Raw genomic sequence first — 20,839 nt, forward strand, 5'->3', positions numbered from 1 at the left:
CCGGCACGTTACCTGCAGCCTCAGCACTTTTCCTGGCCTGTTTGCAATGCTCCTGCCCACGTAGCAGCCGGCTCAGGCTGTCAGCAGCATCTCCCCTCATTGACAGCAGCCTGGCAGAAGATGACCTGACACCTCCAAGCTGCCAAAGGCTTGTCCCCTCCCATGCTGTGTGCCAGAAACGGGTGATACCAGGCAATGCCAAAGCAGCTTCGGCATCTCAAATCCTTTCATCCCCCAAGCCTCATCCAAGAGCACCTAAGGTCTCACCTTTTGTCCCCATTTTTGCTCAGTAGTGCTCATTCCTCCAGGAAATACAGCTGCAGGAGGGTTCCTCCCTGCTGGCTAATTCACAGGGGTTTACCTGGGCACGCAGCAGCGTTGCAGCTAGGCTCATTGCAATAGTCCCCAGAAAAAGGGTGGCAAAGGAAAGGCAAAATCTCCTTGAGAGAGGAACCCAGGAGCTGAACCCAAACACCCTGTTCCCAGAAACACCAATCATGGGAAACATGTAACGCTCAGTAATTATTTAGGGATCGACAGTGCCCTAGTTATCAAGATGCTGACTGTACAAGTCTGTTGCTTGAGTTTAACAGTGTGCTGCAAGGCGGCTGAACAGGAAGGCAGGGCCAATTGCTTAAGATAAGTCCCCTTAGAGCAAACAGCAAGGTCGGCTGGGTCCAATTGTTGGCTTTTGGTACTTCACCAGCCTGGTGGTTTTGGCCAGCCCAGACTCGAGGACAAAGGGGAAGCAGCAGAGACCAGGCAGGGACTCTCTGCAGGGAGCCCCTGGGGCACCTGGAGCAGATAAAACATGCACCACGAAGTGTTTCCTTTCCTTACGTGCTCCGCTCCTGTCTGAAGATCCGGGAGCTGGATTGACACCACGGCTGGCCACCCCACACCTCCCCTCTAACAGCCTCTGGTGGGAAAACCCATGGGCACCTGGCCTGGTGTGGAAGAAGGAAGCCCAGACCACCTGTGGGGTGGAGAAGGGAATTCCTCTGTAGCTGCATCATTTGGAACCACAGGGGGAAGGTAACCCCCAAGGTGGTCCTCAGCACTGCTGCACCTCCTGGGCTACCAAGAGCTGCAAACGCTCAGCCCCTTGCTCCATCAGGGTATCTGCACTGCAGGCAGACGGATATGGCTTCAGCAGCATAAACACATTAGAAACAATGGTTTGTACTGGTTTGTACTGGTGAGTGAGCCTCATTGCTCTGGAGCCTCTGGGAATAGCTGCAGGAGGGAGCGAGCTGCTATCCCCATGTGCTCCAGGAGCCGGGACTGGATGCTGGGATGGCTAGCCTGGCACCGGTAAGGATGGGGGTTACGGCCAAAAGACCTTTGGACTCCTGGATCTCTAGAGATTTCCTTCGGAAAAAGCAAAGGGCAGCAAAGTTTTCTTCATGGAAATCTCATGAAAAAGGGAAAAGCGCCATCCCAAAGGAGCAGGTCTCATTGCCAGTGCCAGTTTTACCCCCTTAGCAAATGACCTGAGATCAGCAGGCAATGCCGAACGTTTCCCACCCCTAAAACCCCACCTGCTGTCTGCGGGGGTCCCACTTGCCTCGGCAGCACCCTCCGCTCCCCCCAAGGGCTCTGCGAGGAGCCAGTCTCCTTGGCCAGCTCGTTTCACTTCTCTACCCAGCTCATCCCACTGCCCTTGCTTCCCTCGCATCCAGAACAAGGCTTGTGCTTGCATCTCCTGGCTCAGCTACAAGACACAAGTTACTAAAGCTTTAAAGGATTTTAAGATCCTTAGTGGTTTTTTTTGTTTTTTTGGTTTTTTTTTTGCTTTTCGTATTTTTTTTAAAGACAATTTTAAAGACTGCTGCCCCCAGGGCATGCTGCCTGAGCCAGTGCTCCCAGAAAGCTCCAGCAATTAGGGAGGAATGGAAGGGATGGTGTTTGTGGGTAATTACCGGCAGGTTAAGTCAGTTTACTTCTGCTGCGGGTACAGGCTGTTAAGCTGCACAAGAGTTTATATTCAATTGCATACTGGTTTCAGATCCTTGCCAGGGGGCCTGCAAGTTTGGAAAGGAGATATTTATTCAAGTAATTACTTAAAAAAAAATAAAATAAATCCAGTCCTCTTGGTTAGTGCATCAGGAGACACTTTGCAAGATGTGTTCATTGTGCCCTGAAAACTCAACTACCACCAGCTGCCCAGGTACTTTGAGCTTCTGCATCTTCAGGAGAGATTTCTCCTGGAAGCAGGCAAGGGGCAGCCAAACATCAACTCACCCGAAAGAAGTGGGACAAGGAAAAATACTGACCAAAAAACTAGGAGTCTCATTTTTCACCTGGATTTCATTACTAGCAGGTGGCTGAGAACAGTATGTAATACTCAAGTGTGTTCAGTTACTGTCAAAACCGTATTTTTCTAAAGCTTTGAAACTGAAATAAAGCAATCACAACCCAAAATAAATTTAAAAAAATATATGTATCCTTCTGCAAATGCTCAAACTGCTTTAGAAGCACTGGATAAACCACAGAGAGGAGGGAAGTGCTAGCAGCTAAAGGCAGGAGCCAGCCATTTCTTACCCAAGGTCTGGCCAGAAAATGCAAAAATAGCCTGCGGCCGCTCAGAGACACGGCATGGGAGGTGGAGCGCGAGGCTCTTCGGCTGGCCCCAGCTCTGCCCGCTGACTCGGAGCCCAGCCTTTGGCAGAGCAGCTCTCATCTATCTCCCGACCTGCTGTGAATGAGGATAACTGGGCACATTCCAGGCCAAGGCAAGGTTTGTGCTGCGCTCAGCAGAGATAAAGCACCCTGTAAACGCTCAGCACCACTGGCACGCTCAGGCAGCGCTAACCGGGAAAGAGGTGCCAAGTTCAGCTCGCACGGGGCGAGCTTCCAGCCGGCAGTCGCGGCAGGCTGCGAGCGGGCGATTTGGGCACCTTCATCTGAAACGGAGCCTGAGGAGGCACGAGAAGCTGCCCAAAGCCACAGATGCAAGGCTTAGCTCAGGAAGCCTCCGAGTCACCTGGTGTTCAGGATACACTCAAAAAACCATGCTGGTTTTGCACCTCTCCCCAGTATCCCCTGCCCCGGCCGGGGGTGCTAACCCAGGTCTTTGGTCTGACCCAGCACAGGCACTTGTATGAGGCATCCCCGTGAGCCCGGGGACACGGCGAGGCTGCAATAGTGTCAGTGCTCAAAGCAGGACGTCCCTCATGCACCGGGCTCTCGGCTGGGACACGGGGCTGAAATCCAGCAAACGCGGGGGGTGAAAACCCCGAGCAGCACACACCGTCAGCCTCTGCTCTCCCAGGCACCAGAAAGCCAAAGAGAATGGAAGAATAACAAAGAGATTGGAAGAACAGTGCTGATGAGAAAGATTTCATAGAAATGTTTTTCTTCCCCACATTTAACTGTGAATTTGGGTATTTGTCACAACTAATGGTTCCCAGAAAACCAGCTGTTTTCTGTGCACAACTCCAGGCTTTGAAAAATATGATCTGGAAAGACTATTTTGAGCTGGAAAAGCTGTTGTGGTGTTCCAACAGAGCTTGGGTTGGCCCTTTCCTGCCCTGCACTACAGGCAGTGCTGGGGGAACAGACGTTCAAGGACAGGGCAGCGAGAGGAGAGCACGGTGCACTCATCTCACCGGGAAGCCGCGCTGACAGCAGGCAAGGAAAGCATAAAATGCTGAACTATGGCTCCCACAAGGATGGGGACATTTCCAAATGGAAACCTCCGGAGAGTTTTTCACTGCCAAATTTCTGCTGGAAAATTAGAAGCTTTTAAAAAAAAATAAAAACCAAACCTAGTTTTTCTCCAGACTCATGGCTGAGATAAGGGGAAGACTTCAGAGACACAAATGGTGTTTACTCACCTCGTTTGCATCTGTAGCTTAAAAGAACGAACCCCCTTACCCTCATCTTTTTGTTTCCTACCAAGACCGTATTGTTTCTGTCCTCTCTCTTCATGTGGTTGGGGAAGAAAATAGAGAATGGAGCTCGTCGGATACAGCCAGATGGGTCCTGGGAAGCGGGATGTAACCAAGTAACGAGGATCCTAGCAACAGGCTTGATTGGGAGGATTTAAAGATAGAAACAAAAGTAGGAGCGAACCAAACAATAGAAAAATGCCCTCTCCTTCCCATACACACCAGACCCCAGAGCAGCACGACCGATGCTTCGACCAGGCAGCTGCCAGCAGGAGATAAATCAGTTCCAGGCAGGGAAGGGTGCTTTGGTCGCCTTTTTTCCCCCTTCTTTAAGGCAAATAGAAAGTATCAGACACAGATGAGGATTTTTTAAAACACTTTTACAGTTGTCAAGAGTTTTGTACAAATCAAAGCATCCCTTTTAAAATCTCCATTATTACAAACATACAAAGAAACAATGTTATTACTACAAATCATCAGCTACTCAACTGCATGATCAATTTATCACAATTAAAAAAAAAACCATAATAGTATATACAGGGCCTTTCTCCCTCTATTTATTTTGAGGGAAGTGAAAAAGCAAAGCCCCCATTTAAAAAAAAATCCCACCAATGCACCTCATCTTCTAAAAACATGTGAAGTATAAAATTAGATGAGTATATTCTCCTGCTGTCACACTCTGGAAAAGTGTAACAACTTTTTCTTTTTTTTTTTTCTTGTTTTCACCTCAGAAGTCTCTTAAAAAAAAAACAAAACAACACAAAAAAAACACATGGCAGAGTGTCCGATGCTGCAGAGTGCTCCTTCCGTGCTGGAAGCCAACATCATCAAAAAAAGTGCCTTTGAGTAAAGTCATCTTTAGTAACAAAAAAAAAGGATGAAAAAAAATATCACAATCTCTAGTTAAAAGCTTAATAAAACCCCTGACAGAGCAGCCAGCCCTGCATCAAAAGGGACGATTTCTCCTCTTCACTACCTATTTTCAGTGCTGCTCCAGACCAAGGTTTCATCCCCTACTCCTCCACCCCGAGGGTCTCCAAACCCTGAGATGTTTCTTCACACCCTGCCTGGAGCCTGGTGCCGGGACGCCAAGGAGTGCTCCTGCCAGCCGAGAGCTGTGCGGGGCTTTTTCCCCCTGCAGCACCAAGTGCTTTTTATTCTCCCCCTCGCCACCCCAAGAGACAGAGCCTGGGGAGCAGCCGCCCCGCTGGCCTCGCCAGAAGGGTCTGTGGTCTCTGCGCTGTTTCTGAGAAGCACATCCCTGTAACAGGAACTTTCATAGCCCTTTTAGGCTGCTGGCTTTTAATCAGCAGTGAGAAACGTCCCTGGAGAGCCCCAGGGAACGCTCCCCAGCTTGGGTCGCTGCCTGAGTAAGCACTTTCCTGGAGCCAATCTGGCCCCTACTTCTGCATCTGGATGGGAGCTATGGGGCAGGGAGAGGGGGAAGAAGAGGGTGAGCTCAATCCAGGAACTGAGGGCAGCAGAGGGAACGTCCAAGCCTCGAACTCTCCTCATGTAAAGAAATGGAGTAAGAGATGCTTGATCACACCAAGTGCAGAATTCATCAAAGCCCCGAAGGTCACCAAGTAACCAGGACACCGGGGGTGGGGTGGGGGTGGGGGTACCAGGTGGGTTTGCGTCTGTATCGTTATGCTCTGGCTCCCAACCCAAAAGCTATCCTAACAAAACAAGAAAACACAAAACCAGGCAGTTCAGTTTGCCAAGTTAACACAAAAAAGAAGAAAAAACAAAACAAAACAAAAAATTTCCAAGATAAATACACAGCCTCCATTTTGGAAGCATCTTCAAAAAGCTGGATCAACCGTTCTCAGCAGTGGCACAACCTTCCAGTAACATCTGTTGGGCTGGTGATTTACTGGCTTCCTTTTGAAGAGGGAACAGTTCAAAAATCAAGCTCCCACCACACACGGCTCCCGTCTTATCTGCGTAACAACTGGCCACGGCTATTGCCTCACAGCAGCAGGTTGGGAACCAGCAAGAAGTCTCTAATGCAGCAGGTTCCTGTTTGCTAACAGAAAGGGTTGGCAGTGGTAGTAACTGGTTAGGAAAAGACTTCTTCCAGAAAGCAGTGCTTCAGGGGGAGGGGGTGGTGGTGGTTAGGATGGCTGGGACCTCTCCCCGTGGATCACCATGACACAGACCAGTATTCAACAGAGATCGAAACCAGACACGCTCAAGCATGCTGTTGAAAGGCAACACACACCAGGCGTTTCCATCGAGTCCATGGCAGTGGGATAGTGACAATACTGAGGGTTTGGCTTCCAGCGATCAGGCAGGTCTCCTAGACTCCTTGGCTAATGCTGGGGAAAGCTCCCAGATTGGGGGTTTGGTTTTAAGGGGAGGTTATTGCTCCCGACTTCTCAGGCTTTTTGCCCTTCGATAGGGCAGCTGCTTGCTTCAGGAGTTCTCTGTTCTTGGCCTGGAAACACAGTGAAAACGGGCATTTAATGGCACGGATCATCATTAGTTCTTGGGATCCTAGAATTGCTTGGGCAGAAGCTGCTGGCATCCTGCACGCAGATGAAAAAGGAGGTAGATGTTGCTGCACGGCATCATGGCATGAGCTCAAGTCCAGCACCTCATCTCCAACCACCTAGAACGGGCTCTTCCCATCCCTTTCCCCTGCCGTCCCACCACTGTAACTGAGAAGTGGGCCGAAAGTTAACAGCTTCCATGGTGAAGGGTGACAAATGTGCCAACTTGCACCAAACCAGCCAAGGACACTCACCAAGGTCAGCTGGACTGGCTTTCCTTCCTGCCCCTTTCACCGCCACCATGCTCTGACGGTGTGAGAAGTGGAGGAGTAAAACTCCAGTGACTCAAGGTCCCCATCCTTACTTGATTCAGTGAGCTGAAGGCCAACTTCCCCTACCCCACACTCTCGCTTATATCAAAAAAGCAGGGTGGAGCAGCTCCCTGACTCCAGCTTCACTGCGCCCTTGGTTTCTTCACACACCACCTACATTTTACCAGGATTCAGCTCTTGTACTGACTTTGCACCCCTACTAGCCTTCCAAACCAGAGCACCAACACGTAGCAACTTACAGTCTCTCTGGTTTGCACTTAATTAAAACTCATGGCGATTTAGGAATGAGGTGCTCTAGCCCCTTTTACTAAACTTCTGAGCTCACCCTCCTCTAGCCTGTGAGGTAAATCATGCTATAGCTTAGGATAAAGGGTAAAACCCATGCGAAGCCAGATACAGGTCTTCTGCATTAGTTTCCAGTGAATGAACGAACAGGCAAAGGGTTAACAGGGGGAATTAAACCCTCTGCTCCAGTGCTGCATGTGGTAAAGCAGCTTCTTTTGCCTCCTGCAGACTGGAAGAATACAGGCACCCCTGCTTCCCCCCATGAAACGACAAAGACAAAATAATAAAACCCAAGAGCATGCTCAAAAAGCGAATCATACGAACACTTCAAGGCACCTACAATACACCGAGAGGATTCGAACTTTTATTTTGGAATCAGTGAAGAAAGTTTCCAGAGCCTCAGTCAATACCAGCTGAAGTAGAACATTCAGACACCAGAGAGAACGAGTTCAGGGCAGTCCTGGTCCGAGCCAAGTACAGCACAGCCGTGCAAACCCCTCTGCACCCGGGAGAGGCAGGTGGCTGCGGGCAAACCTGCTTGTGGATCTGGTGGTTCCTCTTTTTAGAACTGAGCCAGTTTAAGGCTGTTGGAAGGTGTCCGACAGCTTTGGAGGCAGATGTCCTCTGAGCTACAGCAAAGGCGGCAGCAGGGTATACTGTTCCCACGCACAGCGAGCAACCAGTGTGCCCTGCCTTGGGAAACGACTGCAAGGAGGGGGGTCATCTCCCACTTAGCCCTTGACCTCACGGCCAAGGCTGTCAAGGCAACCGAAAAGTGGTGGTTTGTGCTAATGGGAAATTGTCTATTCATAACTGGAGGAAGAAGCAACTCATTCTTTGCAGGCCACCCAAAGCTACGAGATAGAAACAGCTCTGGGCTGACAGAGGCAGCGCAGGATCAATAAGGCAGAACAGAGACAGAAGGCTCTGGCTGTCATCACTCCCTCAAGAACAAACCACCAGTGCCTCCCAACTCATGAGGAGCGGGAAGCACATCCAGCCCCCTGCGCACCACACACAGCTCTTCCAGCCTTCAGACAGGCTTGCAGTGCTTAGGAATGTGCGATGTGAAGGGGATCTCATAGGCACCAGCCTTCCGACAGCAGCTGCAGTCTCAGAAACCTGTCGTCCACTGACAATTAACTTGGGTGTGTGCTGATGGAGGAAGGGCTGTTTTCTCAGGGGGAATCCAAGTCTTTTGTCTTATCTCCTCCCATTTCTCATCGCTAGGGCTTTAGATCATTATATACCCCGGAGTAATTAAAGGGTGCAAAGTTCATTTCTGTGGCTGCTTTCTTTCGTGTAACCAGCTCCCCTCTGACCTGATCTCTTTGGTGGCTCAGAGCGTATTCATGCTGATAGTCTGCCTGGTGTTCCCATGGCCATGACAAGAATCCTGCTCTCCCTGTTCCCTCGAGCTCGGGGACTTCTTTATTTGGACTATAGAGATACAGTGCTACAGGAACTGCCAATTGATTCTTGAGCTTTGTTCTCTCTGGTTATTGGTCACATAAATCACATTAAGAGCTACGTGGTTGCAGGGAGCTGACAAAGGTTCTGCAGCCTGGAAAAAAAGGTTCAAATCTGATTTTGGCAATAGGTAAAATGAGTTTGACGATTCCCATCTAGTCCATAGGGGACACAACACAGCACTTTACAGTAAGTCTGAGCCCAAGTAGAGAGCAGCAGGGAGGATATAAATAGGGGTTATGATGCACTGCAGCCTGGTACAGAACTGGGGAGGGGCTTGCCTGGCAGAGCAGAGAGGTTGTAGGACAGGGCTGAGAAGCATTAGCAGAGCTGTGTGTGCAGAAGCTCACGGGGTGTTGTGATCAGGAGTGTCCTCTGTCACTCCTGGGTACAGCACAGCTCAGCAAATTAAAACAAAAATGCTGTCACCTGTAACTGCTCCATGACCTCCTTGTGTGTCTTCTCCATTTGGTTCATCTTTGCCCTCATCTGCGACTCCTGGTACTGTAGGTCAGCTTTCAGCTCTGTGATCTGCAGACAAACCAGTAAGGAGCAAGTGAACTGGAAGAAGAAATCAATACCTTTGCCCCAGACGCACTCTGCCACAGAAAATGCCTCTGCAGAAGTTGTGGGAGACTGGATGAGTTCAGAAACATGCTGGGGGACTGCAATGAGACTAGAACCGTATCACTGAGCAGCACAGAGAAGCAGGAGCTGCCAGGACTGACTTTCTGCAAGGAACAGCATGTTTTTTCTCAGTCTTGCCCCCACATGGAGGTCCCTGACACAGTGGTCAGAAAATGGCCCTTTATGAAATGAAATCTCCTGTGTGGGTCCAGAAAGCCTCTTTAACTTTGGAAAGGAGGCAGCCTGGAAACAGCCAGAAACAGTCTTGCTCACTCTAAGATAAAAAGCCAGGCTCTGCTGGAGCGTGATCTGTGTGAACACGTCAGCATGCTGTGGGGGGAAGCAAGCCAAGGGCTGTACCTTCTTCTCCTTCTCCAAAATCATCTGATCCTTCTGGTGCAGCATCTTCTTTAAAGTAGCCACTTCCTCCTTCAGCTGGGCAATGATAACAAAGTGGTCAGTGCCAGGAGAGTCCAGGGCAAGGTCCGGAGAAAAACTGCAGCAAAGAACAGGGAAAGACTCTCGTCACGACCTCTTCTCCTCACAGAGGCAGGGAAACTCCCACAGATGGTACTCAAAGGAGAATGGGAATCATTTCATGACACATGTTGTGTCCTCCAGACACTCCTTGAATGCAGGTGTTACCTGTATCCCTGCCCTGGGTGCCACATGGAATTTGGGAAACACATGGCATGACAGGTAAGAGGGATTACATGTGATATGTAGAGCTGTATTACTGTGTGATCAGTGAGGCCATGGGAATGCTACAGGGGACCATCAATCAGCCTCTGCAGTGACCATTCAAACAATAAGGATCCTTTTACAAACGGAAGAGCTGAGGACAGCAATCAGAGAGCGAATGAAACTTTATGCAACCACTTAGGAACTCTCTCTGCTCACAGGCAGTCCTTGGTTGTACAGCAAAACTTTTCACTAAATGTAAACAAACATTCTGGCAAGGAGGGAACATGAAAGAGAAACAAATAACCTCCAAGTTAAACAAACAAAGCAAAGGGAGACACCTAGATTAAAGTCAGCACTGTCCTCAGCAGGGAAAAGGGGTAAAAAGACATGCTGGACTTTTGTATTTTAATTCCACCATGACAGAACAATTTAGGAAGAAGTTTCATTACCACTTCAGAGCAGGAAAGACTCTCTCCAGGAAGACAAAGAAATAGCTGAGCACATCACTCGTACACCACCAGGTACTCTAAACCTAAGCAACCAGCTGAAAACCTATCTGGACACGTGTCACTCTCCTGCACTGGTAATTCACAAATATCCCTACAAGACAGCCAGTGATCTGGGCAGCCAAGCACACTCTTGTGCTACAGGAATATTTCAGATCATAAGATAGGATACGCTGCAGCCACAGGCCCAGGGAGCTCACCTGATTGTTGCCTGCCTTCTGTTCCTTACTGCTGTAATGGTAAGCCTGATTTTTATCTCTTGGTGCTAAAAGGGCAGTACAGTCCCAGCCACACACACCTGAAATTGCCGTATAAAAATTTAACAGTAATAAGACAACAAAGCTTCACCTAGAAGATTACTGCAAGTCTGGCTGTTATCAGGCAGCACTGCCACTATAAAGATAAATAGCCAGGGTTACCTGAAGGCTGACTTTTTTTTTCTTTTTTTTTTAAAGTCTCCAGACTAGGTCAACACATGTCCTAAAGCTGGGAGCTGCAGTGGACCGGGGAAGGCACAGTCTGAACCCAAACCGCTGCTGCTCTCGAGCATGCTGCCACCTCCATGCTTCCAGTCTCTCCTCTGCAGCCGGAGGCAGAGTGTACTGGCTGCTCACCTCACACAGGCATCTCCCCTAGTGCCTGGAAATGGTCCACTTTCTAATTAAAAGCACAGCCTGCATTGATTGGACCGGTTAGTAAGGATGTGGAGAAGGCTCTTTCCACCCCTGTGCGAGGGATCTGCAGAGTGAAACTAAGCAAGGGCAGCTTCGCAGATCTGAAAGGCACAGGATAGCCCTGCAGCACTGGGCGAGAAAGCTTGGCAAAGGAAAACTCAGAACTGAGGGTCTGTAGCAGACAGCCCACAGCGGAGGAGTCCTGCATGGTTCAAACGTGCCGCCAGCAGAGCCCACAGGAAACGGAACGAGGCTGTGCCAGGGGAAGTTCAGCCTGGGCATTAGGAAAAGGCTCTTCACTGAGAGGACGGGTGGTCCCTGCAACAGGCTCCCCAGGGAAGCAGTCACGGCACCAAGCCCATCAGAGTTCAAAGAGCATCTGGACAACACTCTTAGTCATATGGTTTAGTGCTAGGCAGTCCTGTGAGGAGCAGGGAGTTGGACTTGATCTTTATGGGTCCCTTCCAACTCGAGATATTCTATGGTTCTATGTGGCAGGTCTCTGGGTACACTGGATCTAGCACCGTGCGTCATGCTGGGCAGCGAGCTCCCAAGCACAGAAGAGGTTCATACATGCACACCAGAGGAGAATACCTCCATTTTAAAACTGTTGCCAAGTACTGTTTCCCCAAGTGGAGGCTGTGCAAGATGATGGTGGGTGCTCCAGCATCTCCCTGTGTGCAAGCATGTTACTAACAGTAGCTTTAAGTTCCCACTCAGTGCAAATATGCTGAGGAGGAGAGAAAGAACGAAATAAAAAAAAAAGCAGCCTCCACAGAGAAAAAGGCTTCCTCGCTGATTCCTTCTGGCTAAAAACAAACTCCTGCTTACGCCATTCCTTTGCCCAGGCAAGCTTCCCCCCTGCCGTGTCCTGGGGCAATAAAGAGTGCCAGGAGACGCTCACATTTCCCTGAGCAGCTCCAGCAGGAAAAATTCCCTCTGGCAGGTGCTGTTGCAGAGCACACTGTGGAGCCGGGAAGGCGAGAGCCGGCCCTGCCACCCAGCGGGGAGAAGGGACTGGCGGGCCACCAGCCTTCCACAGAGCTGCTCGGGCACTGCGCGGCTGCGGGTAGAGCAGGTACCCGGCCCCTAGGCCTCCAGGGTCTCCTCCTGCCCCGGGGGTCTGCACTCACAAGTGGGTAACGGTGGGCTCAGAGTGCCCAGGCATTCCCTCCTGTCGAGTATGCGAGCACAGGCGGGTATTTTCCTGTCCAGCTGCTGCCAAACACACCCTCAAATGTGTCAAGGTGCTAATTAAAGAAGGAGGGTTTTCTTTTTTCCTTTTTTTTCCCCAAAGACTGACAAGTAAGTAATGAAAGGTTTCTCTGTCTTTAACCCCACGTTAAGGAACCAGCCTGAGACTCCAGAATTAGAAGGAAACCTGCCAAATACAAGCTGCTCCATTCCTTTAACAGATTAAGAATTAAACCAACCAGCCAACCAACCAAGCCATTTCCCCTACAAATAAACTCCATATCCAGGATCCCAGCCCCTTGGGATGAGTCTGGGGGACATGTGCTCTCCATGTTTGAACAGTCTAAAATGCATGCCTCTAATTAAAGTGAATTGATGAGCTCTCATTGCTCTCAGTGGAGCCAGAGGAAAAAAAATACGGAGCTCTTCCAAAGACACCTGCCTCTCTTTAATGAGTGGAAAAGAAACCAAAATTACTGCCTTAAACTCCACACCTGTTAAATGGCTGAAATTAGGTAACACAAATGCCAAACTTAAAGATTTCGTTACTCAAGCCAGGCTAGCATAAAGAGGCACAGACCAGGCTGACTGACCCTGCATCCAAGTTTCACTTTAGACAAAAACATCCCTCATATGCAAAAATCCATCCAGGCCGATAGGAACCAGAACCTGATCTTACACTTCCTCTAACACCACCAAAAAGTAGGTGCAGTTCAGCCCAAGACCCAGTGCTCTAAGCACAAGCCACAACTTTCCTATGCAAAAGAAAATCTTTTTACTAAATGAACTTTACTGCTCGGCATCCTCCAGCATCACTGCCCTCCCCCAGCCAGCTCAGTCAGTAGCTCTTATCACTGCCTGGTGTTAAAAGCACAATTTAGCACCTTGTCTATAGTCACAGGAGAAGGGACTGCAGTGTGTTCATCTGCAGAATCTGTAACATATGAACACTTCTGGCAGCTTCTGCACAAGAGGATAGGGACACCAAGCACTGCCCAAAATCAGGACCAGCACAGCACCAGAGGCTGGAGGTGAAGCCAGGGTGCTCCATACGCAGGGGCAGCCCAGCACTGAGTGGCACTGGCAGGACAGGATTAGCAGGGCAAGGTCTGCTGCAAGATGTGCCCCAAGTCACTGCAGGGGAAAGCTACTCCACATGCAGCACTGCCAGCGCTGTTAGCTCCTCCCAGAGCTTAGCCAGAACAAACCACTCAATGCCACCCCTTAAATGACCACTGGAAATTGCTCAGTCCCTGTATAGCAGCCATTTGGAGCACCTTCCGTTCTGAAATATGTAAACAGAAACGTACAGATGGAATTCAGTAAGACACAGTAAAGGAATTCCAATTGTATCCAAAAAGGAGCAATAACTCCAGATCATTGGAAGCTGGACCCTGTTGGAGGTGTTGCTAAAGTCAACTGAGCTCAAGTATGCCCAAATTTTGCTCAGCTGAAGGCTGCATCAGAAGTTTGGCTGGAGCTAAGCCACACTGTACAGAAAGTCACGGCTGATCCCAGCAGCAAAGAGGTGCTGGTTGTATATCACCCCACTCCAGACTACACCTTGCGCGGCGGCAGACCCTAACTCCACACTCAGGTTGTGACCCAGGCTCCAGGCTGACTCTGGGGGGGACAATCTAACAGAAAATGGTGCAAGAGGAGAGGGTTTTGGGGGTTCATCCTCACAAAAAAACCACCCCAGCAATTCCAAAAAACACACTTAATGAACCGCCATTATTATTCTACTCAAGAAACACAGCCATGTGTCTATTTAAGGCAGCTGCGGCCTGCTTTCTCTACAGCACGTTGCTGGAGCTCTTCAGTAGTTGCTAAAATTACACACAGTTTGTTACTGGGATTCATCAAAGAAAGTCTGTGGCAAGGACCACAGCCTTGGCAGGAGCCAGACTGACAACATCTGACACGAGCAAAATGAAGGCTTTTGATTCCTCTAATACATGCTCCTGTTTTGCAAACGAATGCCTGAGCAATTGATGCCACAGCATGGATCCTTTTCCTTCTTGGATATTTTCAAGCCAGCCAAGGGTATTAGAATGACTGGTTAGGTCTCAGTTCAGGCTCTCGTGAGCAAATAAAAAATACCTGGTGCTTTCCTGGAGAGTGGCATCAGTGGAGCGCAGGAGCCTCGTTAAAGCTGCAGCAATACTGATGGGCTGCACCAGTTCTACCAGGGACCTTTCTCCAGTCTCTCCTCTGGCTCCACCAGCACCGAAGGCAGCCAGATGAATTCTCTGACCACTCCATGCTCAGCCGTGGCTCCCAAGCCACAGTTAATCGTTATATTTTCCCAACTTTTAACCAAAACCACTGTTCAGATGACAAGCGGTCTTGTAGACCACTCTGGGAGCCACCGCCCTACAAAATTACTTAAGTTCTATTTCCCATCATAGCAATTCATGAATTAACAAACACTGACAAGGTGTCAGTATTATCTATAGGAGGGATGTGATTTGTGGTCTCAAAGACAATACATTTAAGACAGGTAGCAATTAATTAATTACCAGTGGCTTTAACAGACCCTTTGGCACTAACGAGCCTATGCTGTGGTCCATGCTGCCAATTCACTGCTGTTTGGAAAGAGATCCATTGAGAGGGACATTTTCCATGTATGAAGCAGTTCCCAGGGAGGGAGGGCAACAGGGAGAAAACAACAGGTGATCTCACTTCAGGATGTCAGTGCCTTGAGAAACAGGACAATGGTGGGCACCGAGACTCTGTTGGGAAGCAGCCCACTGCGCCAACGTGGACGGGGCACTCTGGATAGGGGGACAAAGCATCTCGGGAGAGGAAGGAACGCTGAGAATCAGAGAGGAAAGGCAGGAATGAAAATATGCATGTATAAGACCATAAAAAATAAAAATCCATCTCAATCACCTGCTTCTGCTAGTGACTCCCATTCTGCTGTGCATGCAGCTGGTGTCAACATAATCCAGCACAAACTGTGACAGCAGAATGGGATCAAATGCTTCCAAGCAAAGCTGTTTGATTGCTTATCCCTCCCCCAGAAGGCAGGAGGGGAAATGGAAGGTGGGTCTTGATCCTCTCCTCTGAGGCTGTCTCCCTGCAGATCAATCTGATAGCCCCGCAAGCACAAAACCTGCAGACCCCAACTCTACAATGCAGCCAGCAGCCCCCCTTCTCCCCGTAACTGCAGAGAGAGGACAAAGCTGATCAGGCTGCAGTTTTTCTGACTGTTGGGGAACTCAGCCAACAAGCAGTTTCTATGCTAGCAGGTACAGGCGCTAGGTGTTCTTTTCCTCTTCAAACCTGTGTCTAAATGCCAAGTAACACTGGCCTGCCAGGTTCTGGGAAGCTGCTAATGTTGTACCAAAGCCCAAAATGTCTGCTCTAGCACAAGAGCTTCCTGCTTTTCACAGAGAACCATGTCTTATATGAAACTTAGCAAACAAGAGCGCCCACCCACAATTTCCCCATGTAACAGGCTCACCTGTCACCATTGGCAGATATGGCATCAAACTTGGCTTTCTTCTTTGGGATTTCATTCTGAATAGAAGAGGTGGATAAGGTTTTCTGGCTAGAAAAACAAGGAAATTGTATGTCAGAACCTGAATGACTTGCAATCTAAGACAGAGAAGCAGATAAATATTCCCATCTACTTTGAACCTAATTAAACCAATATTTCCTAGCACAAGAATGATAAAAAAATTAATTCCTTGAAGAGTAACTGGAGACTAAAAATAAACAGAAAACAATGCATCAGTCAGATTAGTACGTAGGTGAAGAACTCATGCTTAAAATCTACATTTCAATCATTGAATTTTACAAATGCAATTTAGCATTAATTGGGTACAAGTTCAGTAAATTGAATCACTAAGAAGCACTGTCGGATTACAAGACTACCGCAGCACAGTGGGGTTTGCAAACTAGCAAAGCCTGACTCAGCCACATTTCTCCTGATCAACAGACAACTGCCAAACCCCATTATCAAGGTACCAAGCCCCCAGGCACTTCTCCCAGTTACTTTAGGAAGCACAGCTAAGGAGATGCTCACCCCAGAGGCAAGCTCACCCTGCAGAACAAAAAGGCCCATGCAGGTTACCTGTTATAGTGGCTGCCACTGCTGAGTCTGCTGTACTGCTCCTTCTCTTGCAGGCTTGCCCGGGAAGAGCTGCTCAGGTGTTTGCACTGCTCTTTGGTCTTCTGTAGGACCCGCTTATAGGATAGCGTGCATAACCAGCATAGCAGCTTTCCATCCACCTGGAAGGTGAGAGAGAAAGAGAGGGGGAGAAGTTTTGGTCTTGCTTCCTGCCCACAAACCAAACAGAGAAGTCAAGAAGCACCTTTAGGCTTAAGATCACACATGAACAAGCAGCAACTAGAAAAAGGATCCCTTCAGTGCCTGGAAGGGGTAAGAAATGCATCTGGCATGGCTGGTACAATGCAGACACTGCTCATTAATAGCAGCTTATCTATTGTAACTACAGTCTCTTGCCAAGCTTCTTACAGAGCGTCTTACAGCACCCATTCACCCGGACAGGCTAAATCTAGTGGGATTTCTGTCAAAGCAATGCCAAGGAATGGTATGTGACAGGGTAGTTGCTGGCGACCAAAACAGCAAGGGTCTCTGCTGGAGGAGGATCAGCAGGAGAACGGGGATTATCAGTGCAGCATCCCAAACAAACAATAGATGTTTATAGCCTGCAGGAATCAGGCCTTAGAAATACACACCTCCTAAGGGGAGCACCTACAGCAAAGGGTGTGCAGAAGCCATGGAATGGGTTTCCCGGTGGAGGTACGACACTTCCAGCTCCTCCTGCTGGAATACCCTTCCCCATCCCTCTCCTCAAGCAGGCACCTCACATTTCACTCAGAGGCCCCTTCTCCTTTGCCAGCCCACCTGCCCTTAGTCCAAGTTCAAGAGACCTTTCTCAGTAGATCTGGCAAAGGAGAAGAAGGGCTCAAAGATTAAACAGATCCAAAACACAGCTCCCACGGCAAAACTCAGCTCCAGAAAAATGCTTTACAACCAAGAGACATCCCCTTTCGAAACACCAGAGAATGTGTCAAGTAGACGGACAGACAATCACTGTGATTAGCCTTTTTACCTTTACCTTTCAGCCTCCTTTTACAGAGACACTGACCTTCTTTCTATCATCCTTCCGGTCAAACGCGCACTGCTGCTTGCACTGCTCGCACGAGTGTGGAGGTCCATACTTCTTTTCAGAGTTTGTGCAACGTTGGCACTTGTTTCCAATAAATGCTGCTATAATGTTGCAGTACTGGCAGGGTTTTGGCTTTAAGAAACAAGAACAACTGATACAGCAGTGCCTTCTAATTGCATTAATACATTGTTCTTTCCCCTTCTCCCCATCACTTCAAAACTTGTGTTTCCTCGTCCCAAGCTAAGTATAATGCTGATCAAGGAGACATAACTACATTTGGACCCCTGGTCTCCAGCTAAGTATGTTTAGCCATGGCACCCTGACCATTTTTCTAAAGATTTCATAACATTTGATGAATGTGTAACACCAAAATAGAAACAGTCCAAATCTCTTTGTCAGATTTCAGACAAGCAGGGAAAAAAGATTTGTTGCTACCTCCTGCAGCTATCACAGTTTGTGTAAGCATGCTCTTGCTTCTGCTGGGTATCGAATAGTTCATTTCCTGGCCTCAAATGATGCAGAGCTGCTTTTTTCTGTACTAAAAGAAGTGAAAAAGTAAAAGCTTCACGCTTGAGGGACCCGTGTATTGTTGATCAGTCATGCTATTACAACAGAGCCAGTCCATAAACTGCTCTGGGATTCAGCAGTATAAAGACAAGAAAGATGAAAGGAAAAGAGGCTGGTGAGAACAAGCCCCGCTCACTTACTGTGCCATAGAGCTTCACATTCTGAGCACACTTCTTGCATATTGTGTTGGTTTTGCTGTTAAGAAGAAGGACAGATCATTCTATTAACACTTCCCCAAAGAAAATTAAACCTCTGTGGTTAGCATCCCAGTCTCCCCTAAGCTCCGTCTCTAGTGGTAAGGCTGTATTCATCTTCACTAGGGACTCAGATATCAAAGTGAATTTCCTATCCCCATCTGGTTGAGGATAATTTGCCAAAAAGTGGTATCACTAGGAGGTATCTTTTAATTAAGGCATCCCCAGATGACAGCAGTTTTTTGTCCTTACAAATATAAGAGCCTGATCACCGGCTAATTGGCAGCAGGCATGATTCAGCACAGGTGACATCCTCAGTTCTGGAGGAGGTTTGCTCTGGATGACGAGGTTAGGGCAGGTCAGGACGGAGGTGTATTTGTCCAACAAACACAGGTAAGAACACCTCACACAATGGCTACATGTAGCTTCTGGGTTTATCACTCCTTCCTCTGTAAGCTACATAACTCGCAAAAATGCAATAAAGGCAAAAGCACAGCTAAAGGAAACACGTTAGGAAATAATTTTTGGACACCAGATATCAGATAAGAGGAGAAGTCGTGGGAAGATGCACCCAGGTCCTTCACTGGAGGATGCATCTGAGCACTGACTAAAACTAAAAACCAGGCAAAAGGTGCAAATCTAAGGACAGTGCAGAGGCACACCACCTTGCCCAGCAGTTCTTTGAAGAAGGCCAAAGGTCTCCCAAGTCTCCCACAGTAACAATCTACAGGTTAAGGATCAGTCATCGAAGGTGTGAAAACATTATGGTTCCCTGGGTGCATCCGTTCTGAAGAAAACACAGGTTTCCGCCGCTCAGCAAGCATTTACCTTTCCTGTTGGAATTCAGTCCTGCAGTAAGTGCATTTAACAATGGGATGTGCAATCCGGCACTCCTGCAACCACAGAAGCATTCAGTGAGATGCAAGTGCTTCTCCCGCACACTGTTTCCCAAAATCCCAGACACACACATCCGTCAAACTCAAAACATTTCCTCCCTGTGCAGTCACGCTGCTCTTACAAGGGCTGAGAACAGAGGAAGGGTGACAGGAATGGCATGTGTCACAGGTGAGCCAGAAGTAAAATGAGATTTGTAACAAGGGCTTATTTGTGCCCAACGCCCACAGACAAAGGTCACGGTGGTTGGCCTCACCTCTCAGGACAGGAACTAAGAGTTCTGCCAGTTATTCATACCTCTGCCCTCCACAAGTTTCCCGTGCCCAGAGTGCCTCCAGCCCGGCTCTCTCCTCTCACCCCACGCCTCAGAGCTTCCCCTACACTCACCTGCTTCAGCAATCTCAGGCTACTCCATTGCCTGCCCCTCATTCCCTCTCTCATCCCTGATCTCCTCCTTCCCCACCCAAAATGCCGCACCCACCCGGAGTGTCCCCCAAAACACACCTCTCGCCTGCAGGATACCCTAAGGCCTCCCCCAAATGTCCTCAGACCCCTCCCAAACACCCCAGGACCCCCCGAATGCCCCCGGCCTCCCCCCTTGCTAACAGCCCCCCTCACCAACAGCCCTTCAGTTGCCCCCAGGCCTTCCCCCATGGACAGCACCCATCTCCCTCCAGCTGCCTCCCTTTCCAACACCCTCCAAACGCCCCCAGCACCCCCAAACAGCCTTCAGCGCCCCTGGGTCCCCCTGAAAAACAACTCCCCCAAGCAGCCCCTCAATATCGCACCCCCCAACAGCCCCCCAGGCTGCCACTGGCCCCACACACAGAGCCCCCACCCGCCCACCCCGTTCCCTCAGGCCTTAAACAGCCCCCCCAAGGCCCCAGCCTCCCTAGATGCCCCCAGAGCCTCCCTATAAACAGCCCCCCAGACCCCTTCAACAGCACCCCCTGCCCACCCTCCCTCACACACACTGCCCCCTCAGCGCCCCCCCCAGCTCCCTCACAGACGGCCCCCCAGACCCCTTCACAGCACCCCCTGCCCACCCTCCCTCACACACACTGCCCCCTCACCCACCCCCCAGCTCCCTCACAGACAGCCCGTCCCGACCCCGACCCCGTCCCCCAGGGGCTCCCGCCGGCCGCCCCGGACCTTGCAGAGCTGCTGGCCCTGGCTGAGCGCCTCGAAGGGGAAGCGCTGGTGGCACTTGGTGCAGGCGTACAGCGCCGCCATCCCGCCGCCCCGCTGACAGGCGTGGCGCGGCCCAGCCCGCCCCGCCCGGCCGGCCCCGCCCGCTCCCGCCGCTTCGCCCTCGCCATTGGCCACCCGCCGCATCACTCGCGCATCTGCCGCTTCTCATTGGTCAAGGACCCGTCAATCCTGGGAGGAGGGCGGGGCGGACCCGCCTCCTCCCCCGCCCTGTCCCTCCGCGGGCGGTGGGGAAGGGGAAGCGGTAACGTCAGGCGGGGAGCGCTGCGCGCGCCGCCGTGATGCAACCGCCCGCCCCGCCCCCCCCTCGCCCCCGTGACGTCCCGGGGGCGCGCGGCGCTGCGGAGGTCGCGCGAGATCGCGCGTGGGGCGTGGGGAAAGGGCGGAGGGGGGGGCTGGCCCACAAGGCCTTGCGGGAGAGGACCCGGAAGTGGGGCTGGGCCGGGCCGGGGGCTGAGCTGAGCAGAGCTGGGCCGGGGGCTGAGCTAGGCCGAGCCAGAGCCGGGGGAAGGGGCTGGGCTGGGTCAGGCCAGGCCAAGGCCGAGGGAAGGGACTAAGCTGAGCTGGGCCAGGGCCAAGCCTGGCCCGAGGGAAGGGGCAGGGCCGCGCTAGGGGCTGAGTTGAGCTGAGCTGAGCTGAGCTGGGCCGGGCCGGGTCAGAGCCGAGGGAGG

The 20,839-nt window shown here is 50.3% G+C and overlaps 1 protein-coding gene across 4 annotated transcripts; it reads right to left on the reverse strand.

The window, feature by feature from the left end:
* Positions 1–5,199: 5,199 nt before the first annotated feature.
* Positions 5,200–20,192, reverse strand: FAM76A (family with sequence similarity 76 member A; the record flags this gene model as incomplete). 4 transcript variants are annotated; one of them, XM_080380295.1, is made up of 10 exons in its annotated part: positions 5,200–6,333; positions 8,905–9,006; positions 9,463–9,598; positions 14,846–14,977; positions 15,630–15,716; positions 16,242–16,399; positions 17,284–17,436; positions 18,012–18,066; positions 18,894–18,958; positions 20,112–20,192. In XM_080380295.1, the coding sequence occupies 10 exons, from the start codon at positions 20,190–20,192 to the stop codon at positions 6,247–6,249; spliced, it is 1,056 nt and encodes a 351-aa protein (XP_080236421.1). In that variant the 3' UTR covers positions 5,200–6,246. The 4 variants fall into 4 exon arrangements, with proteins under 4 accessions (XP_080236421.1, XP_080236423.1, XP_080236420.1 ...); XM_080380294.1 differs by lacking the exon at positions 5,200–6,333 and adding an exon at positions 7,356–8,569; XM_080380297.1 differs by lacking the exon at positions 14,846–14,977.
* Positions 20,193–20,839: the final 647 nt, after the last annotated feature.

This window comes from Falco punctatus (genome assembly GCF_963210335.1).
Source record: "Falco punctatus genome assembly, chromosome: 3".
NCBI lineage: Eukaryota > Metazoa > Chordata > Aves > Falconiformes > Falconidae > Falco > Falco punctatus.